Here is an 18380-nt window from a genome sequence, read left to right as displayed (position 1 = left end):
TACCATACATATATCACGTTCTAAAAACTCGCACTTTAAGTCGTTCCAAAAGAAAAATAAATTAAAAGGAACACCGTGCAGCAGAAACTACAAACGGCATCAAGGCCATGGAAAAATCATCTGTTACGATATAGAAACACGATCAACACTTTCATTTCACACTAATATGATTCATACTAAGCTATTTTTAAATCGATTAGGAAAACAAAGGAAAAAGGAAACTCACACATTAATCGTCGAAAAATGATAAAATGATCTATTACTTGCACGATTAAAATATTAATTAAACCTTTAAAAATCCAAACTCTAAGCTAACCTAATTAGAGAAAAGGTAAACGCACACATTAAACATCGTGAAATAGTAAGGAAGATTATCCACTGCACATAAACTTCTACAGAAATCTTAGTGTAAAAATTAGCTTCCGAAAACTTCCCAAAACTTCCCAAAACTCCTCCGCATTAACCTACTTACTTTTAAACTATCCAGCAACAGAACCAAAAAGAGGGAATCCACATATAAACCATCTTCCAGAGCCTCACAAAAACCATTCACCCATGCCTACACACACATAACCACATTTCCAATTGCACAAGCTTTTCCCCGTCCCAGTCACTGACAACAAACACACACGAGCAAACCCTCTACTAAGAACTTTTATTTTTAACCAGCGGAACGTGTCCGCGTTACGCACCTTTCCACCAACGATGCTCAATCCCAGACTAGTTTTTGGCTCCCTGTAAATCTCCACGAGCCTCTCGGGTCCCCAATGCTTCGACCAGCTCACGTTCCCCTCGTGATCTCGATGCGTGACCGTCATATCCACTCGTTCCTCAACGAACACCAGAGTAGGAATCCGAAGCTTGCAGGGTGAGCCGCAGCTGGACGATCCAGAACTCTCTGTCTTCTTCACGCCTTCCTTATTATCTGGCGATTCACTGACCACCTCTAGAAGCTCGTCATCGCTACACTGGATCGCCTTCGATTCCTGATAGGTCTGAACCTCGACTTCCTTTCGTGGACTCCTCAAAGACTTGCCCTGGTCGTACAGCAGAGCTAGGCTCTCTGTTGACTTATCAAGACTCGATGGAATGTCCTCAGGAATACACTGAATACTCTTAGATTCTTTTACGAAGCTCTTCTCAGATCTAGAGGGACTATCGAAGGAGTCTAATATTCTGTACAGGCTGCCTAATTCGTCCAAACAACACTGAACACTTTTGCTCTCCCCTTGGGTCTGGGTCTGAACTTCTCTTCTAGGACTCTGATAGTATTTTCTAGTCAAATGGAAAGGAGTCTCCTTGGACACTTCCGAGGGACTGACGATACTCTGTTCCGGACTGCACTGGGTGCTCTTTGTTTCCTGCTCTGTTTGAGTTTCGGCGTCGCGTTTCTCTTTGAGCGAGTACTGGGTCTCCTTGAAGTTATGCTCCGATTCCTCGACGCTTCTGTCGAACTGCTGACTCGGCCAACTGTCTGGCACTGATCTCAGAAGGCTCTCCAAAGACGCAGAGAGTAATAGATGCTCGGACTGGCTTTCCAGAGTTTGACTCTGGTATTCCAGGGAATGTTCCTTGCTGATTAGGCTGCTGTCGTCTTCCGGCCTGAAGGAGACCGTTTCCTCCAGCAGCGGACGTCTCTGCTGCCAGAGTGTTCTGTCATAATCTCTGGTTTCTGGTCTCCAGTCGAATTCTCGTCGGTCCGCTTGGTCCTCGTATTGGAGATTCGCAAGGTCCTCCTGATTCTCACCTTCGAGAAGCTTCGTTGGAGGAAGCTCGACTTCCTGGTCCGCTGTTAGCCTCGAATCGTCCTCGGATTCTGACTCTGCCGACCTTAACAGAGGAAACGTGAGTGAGAAAAAGAGGCGGCGTAACGAGGGAAAAGAGTCAAATGGTGGGGAGAACTAATGAAGCGGATGGTTTTAGCCGTTTAATGAGCGAGCGGCTTCTTCTTGCCAGACGGGTGAAGAAACTGGAGGAATTTGCTGCAAACGATGAATGCAAGGATCTCCCGTGGTGGCCCATTAATTAAGGAGCTGGTGCGATTGTTTGCATAAATTAATTGATCTAAAGTGTGTGAAGTGAATGAGTTTAGGTGGTGGTTTCGAATGGGTGGAACAATTAGAGGGTGTTTATGCATTTATAATGAGAATAACCATAGTTACGTTCTTTCAATCATTTTTGATCTAATCGGTAGATTGAAACCAAAATAAAAAAGAATTATATTCATTAACATCTTAATTAAACTATTCGTACTGTTACTTAAGAATAAAATAAATAAACATAAAGTTTTCTTATTACTTTATGAAATCATTCAATTATTCATTCGTATACGTTTTTAAAGTAAATACGTACAAAGCAAAAATCTAGCAATTTATTATACTTTGTAATCATTTCGCGCTGAAACAATGAAACAACGCGAGCTGTTCCTCGATATTGCTTATGAAACTGTATCACTCCTAAATGTTATAAAGTTTATATGCAAATGGACGATAAAGCTCTCTAAAGAGAAATCCCATATAACGAAATTTATGGATTAATAAAAAAAAGGGACAGTTTTATATCTTGGGAATACGCTCGTTCCAGGTTAAATTAAAAAGTTTCGTTAGCTAGCCAGTTTTCCTTCCCGTTACGCATATCTAAATCTATTATAACAGTTGCTTTCCAAAAGTTCCAAGATTTTTCTAACAATAATAAGTAATTATTACTATACACTTTTGTAATTAAACTAATTCTCAACAAGTTTTCGCGCGAAATGTTTTTGCTTGAAGAGAAAAGTTGGAAATGTAATAATAAAAATACGCAAGAGCAAAGCATAAATCTTGAGAAGTTTCAATCCTTCACATTTTTCAAGTTAATCACGACCTGTCTAGAAATATCTTTCTTTCTTCTTGTTTTGTTAAATTGATCAAAATATGAAAACCAATAAAATGTAAAATCCTATGTATTGTAGTTTTCGTTGAAAGTTACGAGTTACGTACATTCAATATGCTTGTTTTCTCTTCAAATCGAAATTCAGTATTACGAAATAATTTCAAAAGTAGCCTATTCAATTTTTCCTAACGTTTTTCATGACAACAATTTTCAATGTCAATTTTTCTCGTATTAATTTTTAATTTGGAATAAATCGTAATCAGAATTTATAGAATGTCATTTGTTTATAGACACAGAGACACGTGTCTGTTCTTACAGCTGAAAATATCCCTTGTATTTGATACTATTTTGTATATTTTTGCAGCGTTTTTTGATACTGGCATGAAAAATAACTTTACGTAATACTTCGACATAAATTTTATTTTTAGAACAGAGACTCCAATATTAAATACGTGCTTTGTCAGCTGTCATTCATTCTGCTAATTATGAAACACGCATAAATGATATGATGTTTTAAAAAATAAACATCCAGGTTCCGAACATGTTATAAAGCGCTATAACGTTCAACCTCAAAAATCCTGTTGCGAAACTATAAATCCTGGAGCGTATAAAATCTCCATTCTATCATCCGTCAGAAATGTCCAAATATTTATTACAAATATTTATTATTAAATATTTATTACATCGCACATAAAATTTATTATTTATGTAAGAGTGATCTGAAACCCAAAGACTTGTTACAAAAATTACATATCGATGTTCTAAACTCGTTTCGAAAAGTTCGAAACATCTGAATCTTACATATTGTCAGAATGTGCAATGCACGAAACTAAAAGCACAAGGTTTCTTCTCTACACCTGATATTCAAAACTAAAACCATATTATGTTTTACTTTATTCTACTCTATACAAAGGGTTGTTCCAAAAATTACATACATCCACGCCATAAACTCGTTAAAAAATTGTAAAAAGGAAGAGCACCTCAACCTTGCGTACTATCGCAAAACGCATAAAACCGAAGCTGAACAAGCAGATCTCTTCATCGCGTGGAATATCGAGAATTGAAAGGGCTGAACGTTGAAAATCTATAAAATATTTCAACCAGTCGCCTCATTAAACATATCGGAACATTGTAGCCTTTGGCGTGTCGTAAATTTACAACAAAAGAACTCGTGACCGGTCGTATAATTCCTCGTTACGACGTCTTTCTACGACTTCGAACAGCCGATTCACACGAATAAGACCGCTTAATATGGTCGCGGATGTGTATCGGTCACGTTTGCACCGCATATAATTCTTATATAATGGTGTCTGAATGCGGTGGACACGGTCTAACAATAACATTAGGCCGTCGTATGAGTTCTTTATCAGGTCGATATCATCGATATATTGGCAGAAATCTTGCAACTTCCGGAAGAAGAAGCTCCTTTCTTGGTATAATCGATGATGAATGAAGCGAGGAAGAGAAAATGTGATGGCGTTTCGTCTATATTGACTTGATAGTTTGCATGAAAAATGAACGCTGTTTAGGTCACGTCACTATTATCGCGCGTAACTTGCATATATTATGATTACACTGTGGACTTTTATGCATTTATGGAAAACTTGGAGATGCAAGAATGCAATGTACATAATATGCAAAAATACAACGTACGTAACGTGTAAAATTGCAGTGTACATAATACGCAGAAATGCAATGTATGCAACAACATTGTAAGAATACAATGCGAATAATACGCAAAAATGCAATGTACACGACGTTTAAAGAAGCAGCGTGCGCAACATGAGAAAATACGTGGAATATCGAAAATATAGTAGCCTTTCTAATATTCATCATATTGTAACGTACAAAACAATTGTGTAATATTTAATAGATAAAACAATATTCTTTTATCCAAGTTACATTATATTCTTTAATTATGTTTAATTATAGTTTCTAGAGTAAACGTATTATTAATAAATTATATATCTGAATTATTAAGAAATTGCATAATTGGCTGAATTACATTTGCTTGCTATTGCACACATGCTTCAGAAAATCATCTTACGTTTGAATGTATGAAGTTAGCTTGTTTAGGTCCTGAACACATCATATTTTACGCTTGAAGTTTATACCTAGTACAAGTACTTTATTTATAGCGAAGGGTCGTAAAGTTTACGTTGGATAAATTTTAGACGTAATAAAGCATTCTTTCATTTCGACTAACTACTAGTTCTTTTCTTTTTTTAATGATTCTTATTTACTGCAGAAACTATTGTTTTATTGTAAGAGCTATTGTAAGAATTTATAAGCAAAATTTAAAATTAGAAACATGTTTCGTTTTGATAAATTATTTAATAAACTATTTAATAGTATAGGTATTAAGGGTTTTGGAAATAATCATGACAACTATTGTGCATTAACTTGAGTGGCAGACGAACGATTCATTTTCGAAGGAATTAGAAACATCTTCGAAGTCCGAATCTCACAATGATCGATTTATCGATGATGCTTAGTCAGAGTAAGAAAATATCATGATCGATTTTTCATACCGGAGAAAATTACATCACCCACGAGGTGTGATTATTTTTATATCATTGAATGTGTTTTCTCGCATTTCGTTGCTATCGCGAAGATAAAAATACAAAAGGGAAAAACTATGTACGAACTATTGAAAGCATAAGATTGAATAATTCATACAAATAGAAAATAATCAAATTTGTAGGAAACGTGAACAATAGCATAACGATAAATCGAATTATATTGAAATTTGCAATGTTAAAAATTCCAAGCATAAATATTATAATTATTAGCCTAAATGATCTCTTTTACAAAATTAAGAGAATTATTATTAAAAAAAGAAACAAAATAAATTTTATGGGTATCGTATAATAAAAAATTTTTAGAAAAATTACCATTTTTATAATACTTGTGTAAAAATTGCCCAAATTAATTTACTAATATATTCTCTCAAAACAATATTAATGAATTTCTGAAAGTTTCGTCAAATAAACTTTGATATTGACTCGTCAACTCTTCCAAGAAAATACGCTAAATAACAACCTTCGATCGTTCTTCCCTTTAGTCAAGTCACGTGCCTTCCACCCTCACTAATCAGAGTACAAAAATCACTACTTTTTTCTTTTGCAACCCCTTCAAAAACAACGTAAAATTGTGCAAACGTGATTTGAATATCGAACCAAAGCTTGTCAGGCAGAACGCGGAAGAGGCAACGCACAAGAGGAACTCTTACAAAAGTATTTTCGTGGCTTTCCTCTTATCCAATCATTATTCCAGCTAATAACGGAACCTCGATACATTCTCCTATAAATTCTATTGAAAGCATCGGGGTTCCAGGAACTTGGAATAATTCCAAATTCAACTGCGTCGAATGATTGGAAAAATACAAATGAAAATATTAAAACTGATATTTTAGACATTTTAGAAATTTTTGAAAGTTAATAACGTTTTTGATTTTAAAAAGCTATCCAGAAGTATAGAAATTTTTGTAAATGTTTCGAAGATTTTGTGAACATTGTTGAAGTGTCTTTAATGATTTGACAATATATTGGGCTGTAGAAATTTTTTTGCAAGAGGAAATTTTCGATTTTTAGCGAAGAAATTAAAATCACATAATGCAAAGAAGAGTTGCAATTTAGAAATATATAAAACGATTAAAGTATTATATAATAAACCGTTGGAATTTTACACGGTAAAATTTAGCGAAAGAAATTTTCATCAAAAATTCTTGAATATTTATAATTTTAGAAACCTTGACACTCTTTAAATATCGTAAATATTTTTCGAGGTCCCAGAAAATGTCCAAGTCTTCGTGTTTCGAATGTTTTAGAAATCTTGAAAATATTTGGACTCGAATAATTCAGAATTGAAGTAAACGAAAGAAAAATTCTGTTTCCACGTACGTAATAAACCTGGTATTTTTCTTCATCTTTAAACGAAAAGATTTCCTAAATGGAAAGAAAATATTCCATTTGTAAACATTCATAGTCTCAAGATATTTGAATCTTTCGAAAACTTCCAAGTTGCTAATTTGAAGCCACCACCTTACGAGTTTGCAAACATTTTCTCCACTAAACAATTCCAAGAATCAATCCCACTCTCACCAAACCCCTGCCACGCTCACAATCTCAATTTGTCACGTATCTGAAAATTTCTCCGGCCATTTCTTCGGAATAAAACAATTGAAATAAAATAAGAAACACAGAACCGTTTCAAACATATCGAAAACTTGAAACACTTATTCGTTTTATTCTTCGTTGTATTAAATTTCTTGCTGATTGCACTTTCATCGATTACACTTTCATACTAATTCCACTTCTGTTCGTAAAACTTAATTCCAAGACTTCTCTGTTTGAACGGAATATCGTAATTTATAAAATGTTTGAAATAGATCTCAGCAGTAGGTCAAGTTCGTTGTGATTATTATTCATTCATTCATCAATTAATCATTCCACTGTGATGATATGTTAATAACAAGTGAGTAAAAAAGGGAAGAAAAAACATTCTACATAAAAATGGAAAAATAAATTAATATTAACAATGTTCCTGATAATATATGAATAAAGGATATGAATTTGTCAACATAGTAAAATCAATAATAAAATCACTTACTATCCTTGTAATCTACTCTTCTGCGAAAAATATCTCTTCAATTCTAATCATATCAGGATACTATAAATATGTATTTTCTAAAATTTCGTCAAAACCCATGAAAAAGTGCCAGTATAAATTAAGATTTGCAATAAATTACATTTCCTGAACACTACTATTACAAACAACACCAATGTTCAATCCAATCATATGCTGGTAAACTATAATCGCAAATTAGAATTTCTAAATGCCCCGAAATTTATAAAAAATTAAAAGCAACTTTTTCAAAACTCTGTTCGATAAAACCCAGCCCAAATAAAACTCCAAATTAATCTTCTCGCTCCTAAACAACTTGATGCAGAAATAAAACGTAAAACGGTAACGCTAATATCTCGCCAATTACTTTCTGCTAAACTTAATTAAAATACTTCATTGCCGAAAAATTAAATTTGAAAATAATCAGCGACCAAACTTTTCAAAACTCTGTTCGACAAAATCCAACGCAAATGAAACACCAAATTAATCTTCTCTGTCCTAAACAACTCGGCATAAAAATAAAAAGAAAACCAATATTCCATTCAACTCGACCCTAAGATAAAACAAAACTTGTAAAATTTCCAAATGCCCAAAAATTCACAAGGGAAAAAGAACATCACGATCGATCGATCGAACTTTCCAAACACCAGCACAAGTCAAACTCCAAATTCATCTTTTCTCCCCTAAACCGCCCAATGCAAAAATAAAAAGATGAACAGAATACGGGAAGAGGAAATAAATTATTTAAAAAAAGAGTGCGCGAAACGAAACAAAAAGAACGGGCTACCTCTCACGTTCGTCCGCGATGCGAAGGTGTTCACTGTCGCGTTCCGCTGCGTCACTGCAAACTGGCTTACTCTGATCTAATAAACAACGTACTCCTCTCCGCGTGTACTACGCTCGAGAAACGTGGCGTTACACGCGCGCGTCTGACGCTCTCCAAACAACGTCACACACTCTTCTCACATACATTTATACACTCACACACGCACACATACATATGCACGTACATAAACCTAACACTTACGCGAATGAAGTTCACGCGGAGACGTACGTAAGAACTTTTAGTAGTTTCTTTTTTTCTGAAAACTGCGTTTTTTTTGTTTCGTACAAGTCGGGAGACTACACGAGACTGCGGAGAGCAGAGTCGAGGCGGTCAGAATCGCGACTAATCGCGAGCAACCACCTCCAGGAGCGTTCTCCTGCGAGTGCATGCACACGCAGACTCGTTACTGTTATATGTCTGCCTTGTGTATACATATAGGCGTGTCGGTGTGTAAGTGCGGACGCGCGAGTCCACGCGAGTTACGAAGGTTTTGCGATCGCGTGGGAGGAAGTAGCGACGAGCTTCGCTGCCGCACAGTTTCCCGTCTCTTTTTCCTAGATTCTGCCTCTTCCGCGTCTCTCTTTAACGCGTAGTTGCGTCTACAGCCAATAGGGTGGATAGGAAGAAGCTTCTGGGGATGTTTTTCCTAAGGGACGTTAACTCTTTTACGCGCTATTTCGTGTCTATGTAGTATCGTCATGGAGTAATTAAATAATAGATAATACTGTTTGTAGAGTCGGTAAATAGTAGATTTCTTGGGTTTTGGTAAAGCTATTTGGGGGTTACTTTTAGTGTACTATATACAGAATGGACTGGAAGAAGTTCTTGAGGATGTTTTTCTTGGGGAATGTTAGACATTTCATGTGCAATCTTGCGTCTGAATAATATCATAGTTTAATTGATTGTAAAGTTATTAAGTACTAGATGCCGTTGATTTTTGCTGAAATTATTTTGGTCTTAGGTTTCGGTATATGATGTGATCTTTTCTTCTTTAATATCAGAAGGAACGTGTCTTTGTTATTAAGAATTGTTACAAGCAGAATACTTTGCTGTTATTGGAGCAAGATTCGGTTCTGCAGGGGTTGATTTTTATGCAAATTCGTATTTTTGTAAACCTATTTAAGGAAATAAAATCTCAGAAGAAATGTATTTCCTCTACTGAATATTATATTATTATATTTATTATATTATATACAGAATGGACTGGAAAAGTTCTTGAGGATGTTTTTCTTGGGGAATGTTAGACATTTCATGTGCAATCTTGTGTCTGAATAATATCATAGTTTAATTGATTGTAAAGTTATTAAGTACTAGATGCCGTTGATTTTTGCTGAAATTATTTTGGTCTTAGGTTTCGGTATATGGTGTGATCTTTTCTTCTTTAATATCAGAAGGAACGTGTCTTTGTTATTAAGAATTGTTATAAGCAGAATACTTTGCTGTTATTGGAGCAAGATTCGGTTCTGCAGGGGTTGATTTTTATGCAAATTCGTATTTTTGTAAACCTATTTAAGGAAATAAAATCTCAGAAGAAATGTATTTCCTCTACTGAATATTATATTATTATATTTATTATATTATATACAGAATGGACTGGAAAAGTTCTTGAGGATGTTTTTCTTGGGGAATGTTAGACATTTCATGTGCAATCTTGCGTCTGAATAATATCATAGTTTAATTGATTGTAAAGTTATTAAGTACTAGATGCCGTTGATTTTTGCTGAAATTATTTTGGTCTTAGGTTTCGGTATATGATGTGATCTTTTCTTCTTTAATATCAGAAGGAACGTGTCTTTGTTATTAAGAATTGTTATAAGCAGAATACTTTGCTGTTATTGGAGCAAGATTCGGTTCTGCAGGGGTTGATTTTTATGCAAATTCGTATTTTTGTAAACCTAATTAAGGAAATAAAATCTCAGAAGAAATATATTTCCTCTGCAGAATATTATAACAAGTACTACACTCTGAGTATTTTGGTTATTTTTTGCGTAATGCGTACAATTTATGGATTCTTGCGATTTTAAAATTCCTACGAATGCATGAAGGTCCGGAGTATATTGATCAGCAGACCGCGGATTTTTATGCAATTTCAACGTGCGGTTTGAAGGATTTATTTTAGACATCGAGAACGCAGATACGAGCTTAATTTCGTCCCATCCTTTTCTCTATGCAGTCTGTTAAGAGGGTGGGTTTCTTTTAATTCGTTTTAGTTTAATTACGAAGAGACGTCGACTAGGATTAACGTAAGAAATAGACACTCGCGATTCTATTTGCCGACGTATTTTTCAAAATATCCAAATGTTGAGTGTATCGCCATTTTTTTCATCCACTGACAAATAAATATTTCGTTATGAGTTTCTGACTTACTTTCAAAGAAAGACACATTTTAAAGGAAACCAACCGTCTGTTGGTTTTCTGAATTTTTGACGCGGCATGCAATACACTAAAAGCAAATGATAATACTAAGGATATGTAAGACTCGTGTAATATTTATAATAGATAGAAGTATTTTCGGGGGCAAATAGAATTCGTACAACATTCACAAGTTCCAAGTCACGTAGATCGTTAGTGACCTGCGACAGGAACCGAAAATAAAATTTTCACGAGACAGAGAAGCATACTTCGACTTAGTTTCTCGACAAAGCGCCTATATAAGAGAATACTATAGTTTCAAGAACCGCTACTTATCTACGAGTAAGTATTTCACTATGCGTTTCGAATTTTCCTTTCAAATTTTCGTGTCCGTCAATTTTGTCATAAATTTATTTTATCACGCTAATAGGCGTATTAATTCGAAGATTATTTGGAAAATCTACCGTGTAAACGGATATCTGTTATGTTATTTAATTGCAATTTTTTCACGCCTCTTTTGTAATATGCATAGAAAAGATAGAAAAATTTGTTAATATATAATGTCTCTTTTTAGCAACAAACAAAATTCGTAGGATAAGGATATTAATTGAGCTATCAGTGAACCATGGTAGGAACTCAACATAAAATTTTCACATGGCAAAGGAAGATACTTATCGACGCATTTCCCTTAACAAAATATGTATGAAAGGGGCAGGCTACTATATCAAAAATTTATTTGCACTACAATTTTTCTATAAATGGCCTTTTACGAGACAATATTTTACGAAATATGTTTCTAACTTTTCCTTGAAGTTATGTCAAGCCTCGAATAAATTATCTACTTTGGTATATGCAAACAAAGATATTAAAAGTGTATTTATAATACAAATATAAAATATAAAGGATGCACTGAGAAACGTAACATTCATTTCGGATCATACAGATCCAAGAACAGCGTAATTCATGTAAACGAATATCTTTCTATTTTTTTTTTTTTTTTTTTTTTAATTATTCAACCCTTCTTTCACGAATATTCTGTATAAAAATACTTCGACCGAGAATAGCTATACGATAAAACAGAGAAAGGTTTCATCACTCTGTTTCTTGTCTTTGTCTTCTCGTTTGATGACGTCGCCACGAGCGTCTTGCTTCTTCCTTTCGCGTTATTATTCCTATCTTTTATCGTCTGGTTTTGTGCCGTTTCGTTCCTCCCTACGATTTTTCCCCCTCTTCAGCGCCATCTTTTCACATTTATATTTGCGTTCGGTTGCTGCAACCGACTCTGGTCTGCTCCTTTAACCCACTTTCCTGCCTTTTCTCACTGCTTTTTCCGCTACCTACCTTTGCCACTTCTTTCTGACGTTTCGTTTTTGGTTTGTTGAATTTTTCATATGGCAAAAGGGTGGAAAGGGGCGTGTCGCGATTAAATTGGAAATCGCGGGTTTGAAGTATTAATAGTCGCGAGGTAGCTTGGTTTGTGCGACGACGTTAATTGTTTCAAAGGTTTCTGTAATTAAATGTTATGCCTGCACGGATTTTGAAAAATTGTATTTCATCCGTTTCGGAATTTCTTAATTGGGTTTTTTTGTTTCGGGATTCGTTGACTATATTTCGTCCATTTTGCCATTCTCTTTGATCATATTTCGTTAACCGTCTTAAATCAAACTTTGTTAGTTGTATTTCCACTGTTCTGACGTTTTACAGTCGCATACATATATGCATTTTGCTCGTTTCAAGATTTTTTAAATTCCTCGATAAATCTGTATTTAATGGAATAAATTATAATCAAGGAATATTACAAAATATCACAGAATAATTTGAAAAATAAAAGAGACCAAAGACAACGAGATAGCTATCGTAAAAATACCGAGATATCGAACGTAGTTAACGAAAATAATTAATTCGCAGGCCTGTTTTAACCGCTCACGATCGACTGGCAAAGGAAAATAGGAACAAACGAAAAAAAAAGAATGGTAAAACAGAGAAAGGGGTGGCGGCTATAGAATTTTCGGGTCGCGAAACACTGTGTGGTATTCTACACGACCTAGATTTTCAACCAATTGTGCGCATTTTGCGGGATTCCTACGGTCACTCGCGTAATCCATTCGACTGGCTGCACGGAAAATAACATTGTATACATTAATCGACGTTCGAAGCCTTTTTCAGGATATCACGAATCATGGAGAGAATTTTCGGTTGGCGAGATCAACGCCGGTAATTAGCTTCGTCCAATTATTTATTATCTCTTTCCATCAGAAACGGATAGACGACTTGGAAAAATAAACTGAAGAAGTGTATTCCCAAAGGTGTAGATATTCGCCAATTTAGAAATCAGTATATGAATAGAAATCAGTCGTATATTATGCAATTGATTATTTCCAGCATTAACTGGTTAATTCTATTAATGGAAAGCTTTTCTACGAAAGCTTTTAAGAATTTGATAAAAGTAGTTTGACGACTGTGATTATAACTAACTAGATCTGGTATTGATTTTAGGATTTTAGGATTTAAGCTCATAAAACGGATCGTAGAAGTATTTACACACTTATCACTAAACAATTTGATGGATATACTGCGCGCGTTATATGAAACGTTGAAATTTATATTAGCACATATGCGATGAGACTGATATATTGGTAAAATTTGACATCCATCCGGAGAAATATATTTATTGCAAACATTATGTTTAGTAAAAAATTAACATTAACAAGATCAAAGAATTTCTCCATAATTAAAAAAAAAAAAAAAAAAAAGAGGAAGAAACTCTCAATTTCTTTCCCACTTACCTCCTAATTATCTTCTCTACGCCAAAATCCACCAGACTATCTCGATCGTCATCCACGTTCCTCCTCCTCTCGATAACCGCATTCTCCAACAAAATCGTCAGTTCGGGTTGATCCGGTTGTGCCAATGTACCAATCATGAATCCATCACGTTCTTTCAACTTTGTCACTTTGAATCCCGGTCTTTTCGAACCTTCGCTCCTTGTCCTGTTCAATCTTCTGTCCTTCTTCTCTCCATCAACCATTTCCTCTTCGTCCCCAACTTCAGACACTTTTGACAGGTCCAACAAAATTTCCGTCTTGATGTTCCTCTCAGAAATTTTATTCTCCTCGCTGCTCTCGGCCAAAGCGTTCTCAGACGTGGACTTGGCCAAACTGATCAGCTGTAGATGCGACATGTTCACAGTTTCCGGCGATGGAACCCTTCCCGTCCTCACTCTCACCGAGTCAGAAACCACAGCCACTTCCGGCGGCGAATGTATTTCAATTTTCATCGTTTCGTCCACTCTGTTCGCCGCTGCTTCCTCAGCAGTGATTATTCTAGCCTTCACCAACTGAACCTCCGGAAGAATTCCATCTATCTGTTCACTGGTATCCTCGAAGAATATCTCTTCAACGTTTTCCTGTATCCTAACCTCTTTCTTCGTGTCGTCCAACAGAGATTCCCTGGAAGATTCCCTGGAAAACGCTCTGGGTTTCTTTCTCAACGAACTTCGACGTTTAGTGGCTGGTGCCTCTGCCTCAGGACTCGTCACGGATGGTTTAATCTCTTCGACACCTGCTGCTGGTTTCTCAGGTGTCGCCACTGTCACTTTAATCGACGCGGAGATCTGTTTCTCCGACTCGATAGAGGATGGAGTCTTTACTTGCTCTTCGGGTCTTCTTATACTCTTCGTTCTTATTAATAGCTCGTCTTTCGAGGTTTCAGGTTGAACTTCCTGGGCCTTTATAATACTGGATGGACGCGTGATTCGTTGTTCTCTGTAATCACCAGGTGTCTGGACGTCGGTCTCAGGTTCGCTGACCGGGATCACCTCCGAGTAAGTGAGCACACTGTGCTTCGTTAAAAATTCTGTCACTCGTTCTATACATTCTTGCTCTCTGAGACTTTTCCTTTCTTCTCTTGATCTGATCACCGCTCCTTCCATGTCTTTTCGCTTTCTTGGCTCATCTATTTCGGTTCTAGAAACTTCCGAAACAGGTTCCTCCACTTCGTCTATTTTTCTTCTGGAAGATCTTCGATCTTGTTCTTTCCTCTTGAAAACTTTCTTCTTCGCGCCTCTTTCAGCTACGTCTGTTTTGCTTAATGTGTCTCTGGATGTGGACAGTCGTTCTTGCGAGTCCATTCGTCTCAAGGTCCTTCTTCTTTCAGCGTCTGCACGTCTTTCTGTGGAGGTCGATGACTGAGCTGCGCTCTCAGGCACTTTTTGACACGGTTCTTCCAGTTCTATCACTGGCTCTCGTTTTAACTTTACTTTCGGTGTTGCCTTCTCCACACCGGTTGTTATTTCCTGATTGTACTTTATGGCTAGCTTCTTGCTGAGTGGCGTGGCGCTGCTGTCAATGATGATCACGTCTTTTTCGTCTAACGGACTCGTTGGTTTGAAATCGTGGACGTCGACTTCGATGGTTTTTAGAGGTTTGTCTAGCTGGCCAGGTTTCGGAGGATGTTTCGTTGGACTGCAGGTAGGTGTGATGGGCGATGCGTCCTTCCAGTGATCTTCTTCTTCTTCGGATTCCGGTTTGTCCATTGACAGTTCTGTTACTCCTGCAGAATGAAAATAATAACGATTACAGTGGTTTCTTTTGCGACGAAACGGTGTTTGGGGATCTTTTGAAGACTCTTCGTTATATTTAGTTCCTGGAAAAGAGTTGTTGTAAAAGCTCGTTTAGATAAAATGAAAATCTTTCATTCTTTTCAGTAAAATTTTCAGTGATTTTTCAGCCAAAATGTAAGTGAGAATTTTGTAAAGATTCTTTGCTGGTTGTGCTCAATCTTCATGGGAGTTGAAGTTGCGAAAATTATTTCTATATGTAATAGTATGTTCTAACAAATTAAAATGTGGAATATTCTGTTCCAAGCGAATGAGAATTTTTTTGAAAAGACTCCTTGGTAGTTGCGCTTCAGTTTTATGACAATTTAGATGAAATATTTTCCTTTTTTTAACAAATTCCGAATTTAACAACAATAAGGTTGAACAGTTTGCATAGAAATATTAGTTTTCTTTCTTTGTGAGATAAAAATATTTCGATACGAACAAGTTTCGAATAATTATTCTATCATTAGTAATTGTTGATATTATCACGTACGAGTGTCAACGAGCACGGTAATCTTTTTAATTATGTTATGAGCTGTACTCGTAACTTACTGCCGACTATTATCGCAAACGTATTCTTCAGATCATCTAACTTGTTTCTCGAAACTCAGTGAACCAAAACCGACTGATTTGAACTAGTACTGCGCAACTACTATCAGAGATCTTTACCATTGACACGTATAATGTATCTAACCAAACAAAAACTAGATAAGATATTTGCACTTGACTCGTTTTCACGCGCCAAGAGATTCTGTACACAATATCGACACACATACAGTGATCAATAAAATGGAAACCTTAAGAACTTTCATCTTACAGTTGATCGTTCTTCGTCATTGCGTACTTCCAAAAATATGAAAAATTCCTCAGAAAGAAGAAAGAAAAAAACAATAAGAAGAAAGAGTCGATCGACATGAAGAATACCTGATCTGGAGGAGAGGAAGTCCTCGAGCTCGGCTGCGTGATTTGTCGTTTCGCTTTCGTTGGGGAAGCTTTTGCTGCGTCTTACGGGGCAAATCGGTGGCACCCTCTGCCGTAGGATCGGCCATCGGGACATACAAAAGAACCGAGAAAATAATCAGACAATTAATGCCATGGTCAGTGTCTATCGACAAACGGTCCTCTATTCTCGCGGATATAAAACAATGGAAGAAAACGCGCGGGAGATCAGAGAAGCGGTTCCAGACAAAATGCTACTTCGAGAATGGAATATAAATACAGTTTAGCTAGCTCGAAACACGTGGTCATTTTGTGGGTGAAACGAGAGAGAAGTTTGGAGTTAGAGCTGCTGCCAATGATTAATTTGATTAAGTTTGAAGAGTTGGTTAAACCGATGACACGTAAGAAAAGTGGAAAGATCAAAGTAATGATCGTTCATTAAGTGAGATTGATTTTTCTTTGCTATTTCGTTATCTTTTATATTTGATATTTTTCTGATTTATCAAACTATCGAGTTTTTATGGGGATAATTATTTTACTAATTCACAATCAGTTAATTTATCGTATACATGGTAAAACTAACTCAATTATGTTCTAGTTTTGTTAAATGTTCTGATTTTTCTCTACAATTATACGTTTATATATATGTTTCAATTTCTTTTTTTATTTTGTAACATAATTATCGTATGCACGATTCTCGACATTGCAAAATACAAAGAAAACGTGTCAGTGTTCGTTGCAGAAACATTCGAAAGTATAGAAAATTCAGTGAATTAGGAAAGTGTACGGAGCATTCAGTAGAAGCGGACCGTCTCTGGTCAGACACGGTACGATAAAAGCATATCCATCAATTGATTGTTTAATTTATTATCTTACGATGATGTTATACGCTATTGGAAATTAATATACGATCATTGGCAGCATTCGAAGTCGAAAGCATAGAATACGAAGTCAGTGGAGCAGTAGATCTGGAAATTATTATACAGACAGTCTTGGATATTTACGCAGTGTGAAGAGAGTCAGAACAAAGCGCAATTTGAAAACATTTATGGAAAAATTTCTAACTACTATTTACATTACTATTTTCACTACGCTATTTTTTCAACCCCCTCCCCACATTTTTTCAAAATTTAGATAAGCAACCAAAATGATTTATTATTTCTTACTTTTTTAATCAAACAACTTCTTTATGGTTTCAAGGAAGCAATGCTCACAAATAATATCCCAGAATTACATCAGAAATATCTTTCTCGAAATTTACAAGGCAATAAATAATCTCTTGATAATATTTCGTTGGAAAAAAGGATATTTCAAATTTAATAAAACAAGCTCACTGTTCCAATAGTTTGTTAAAATTGCCTAACTATTCGACGCACCACGTCGTTCTGTTATCATTGCGTATTTTCAGGAATATTTGAAAAATTCCTTTAAAAAAATATGCAAAGTATTAAAAAACAAAAGAAGATTTTTTAATGGAAAATAATTTTTCCAAAGCTCCAATATACATTTCTGAAATTTCAATATTTCGTATGAGAAAAAAAAAAAGGAAAGAATATTCTTTGATCACGCAATAGTACGCGATACATAGGCAACGCTACATTATCGGTGCTGGCGTTCACAATATATGCTGCAAATGTTATTATGTAGTACCTAATACTTGATAACTAGCGTATATACTGACAGCGTGCTGAAATTAACAAATATGGTACACGCTTCTATCAGTGCTTGTTCCTTCAACGATGGTCAATTAATACAACATCTCGATTATTCAAGCACTGATTAACAGAATATCCGATTACTCGATACGGTAAATTATAAGATAACCAAATACAAATTTACGTTTCCTGGGGAACTTTGAATAATTCCCTGCTCCTCTTTTTTATTCAACAGCTGCAGAATAATTAAGTGGGAAACGCCTAAATAATCGGGAAGTTGAAATAATAAACTTAAAGTATAGTACAATAGCAAAGTTGAAATAGTAAATTGAAGTGCCATAAGTGGATATATTCAATGGAAACGAAAAGCGCGTTTCCCAATTAATTTACTCATTTTGTTTTCCAATTCGATTAATCATTAGTTCGAATAATCGAGTTTTCTACGACCACGGTTTTTTCTTTTTTCTTTTACCGTTTGGGAAAAAATGTTCAGGCGCCTGGCCGACGTTAC

The 18380-nt window shown here is 35.7% G+C and overlaps 1 protein-coding gene across 1 annotated transcript in view; it reads right to left on the bottom strand.

Moving 5' to 3' along the window:
- Positions 1 to 18380, bottom strand: part of LOC139987265 (multiple PDZ domain protein) — a 165995-nt gene that overhangs the window by 26953 nt on the left and 120662 nt on the right. Inside the window, exons 18-20 of the mRNA XM_072003293.1 lie at positions 16200 to 16305; positions 13462 to 15226; positions 693 to 1830 (exon numbers count right to left, since the gene is read on the bottom strand). Coding sequence (XP_071859394.1) covers positions 693 to 1830; positions 13462 to 15226; positions 16200 to 16305 — 3009 coding nt within the window. The remainder of the gene's footprint in view (positions 1 to 692; positions 1831 to 13461; positions 15227 to 16199; positions 16306 to 18380) is intronic.

Source organism: Bombus fervidus, chromosome 5 (assembly GCF_041682495.2).
Source record: "Bombus fervidus isolate BK054 chromosome 5, iyBomFerv1, whole genome shotgun sequence".
Lineage (NCBI taxonomy): Eukaryota > Metazoa > Arthropoda > Insecta > Hymenoptera > Apidae > Bombus > Bombus fervidus.
The sequence above is the reverse complement of the archived record's forward strand: the minus strand, read 5'-3'. Positions and strand labels throughout refer to the sequence as shown.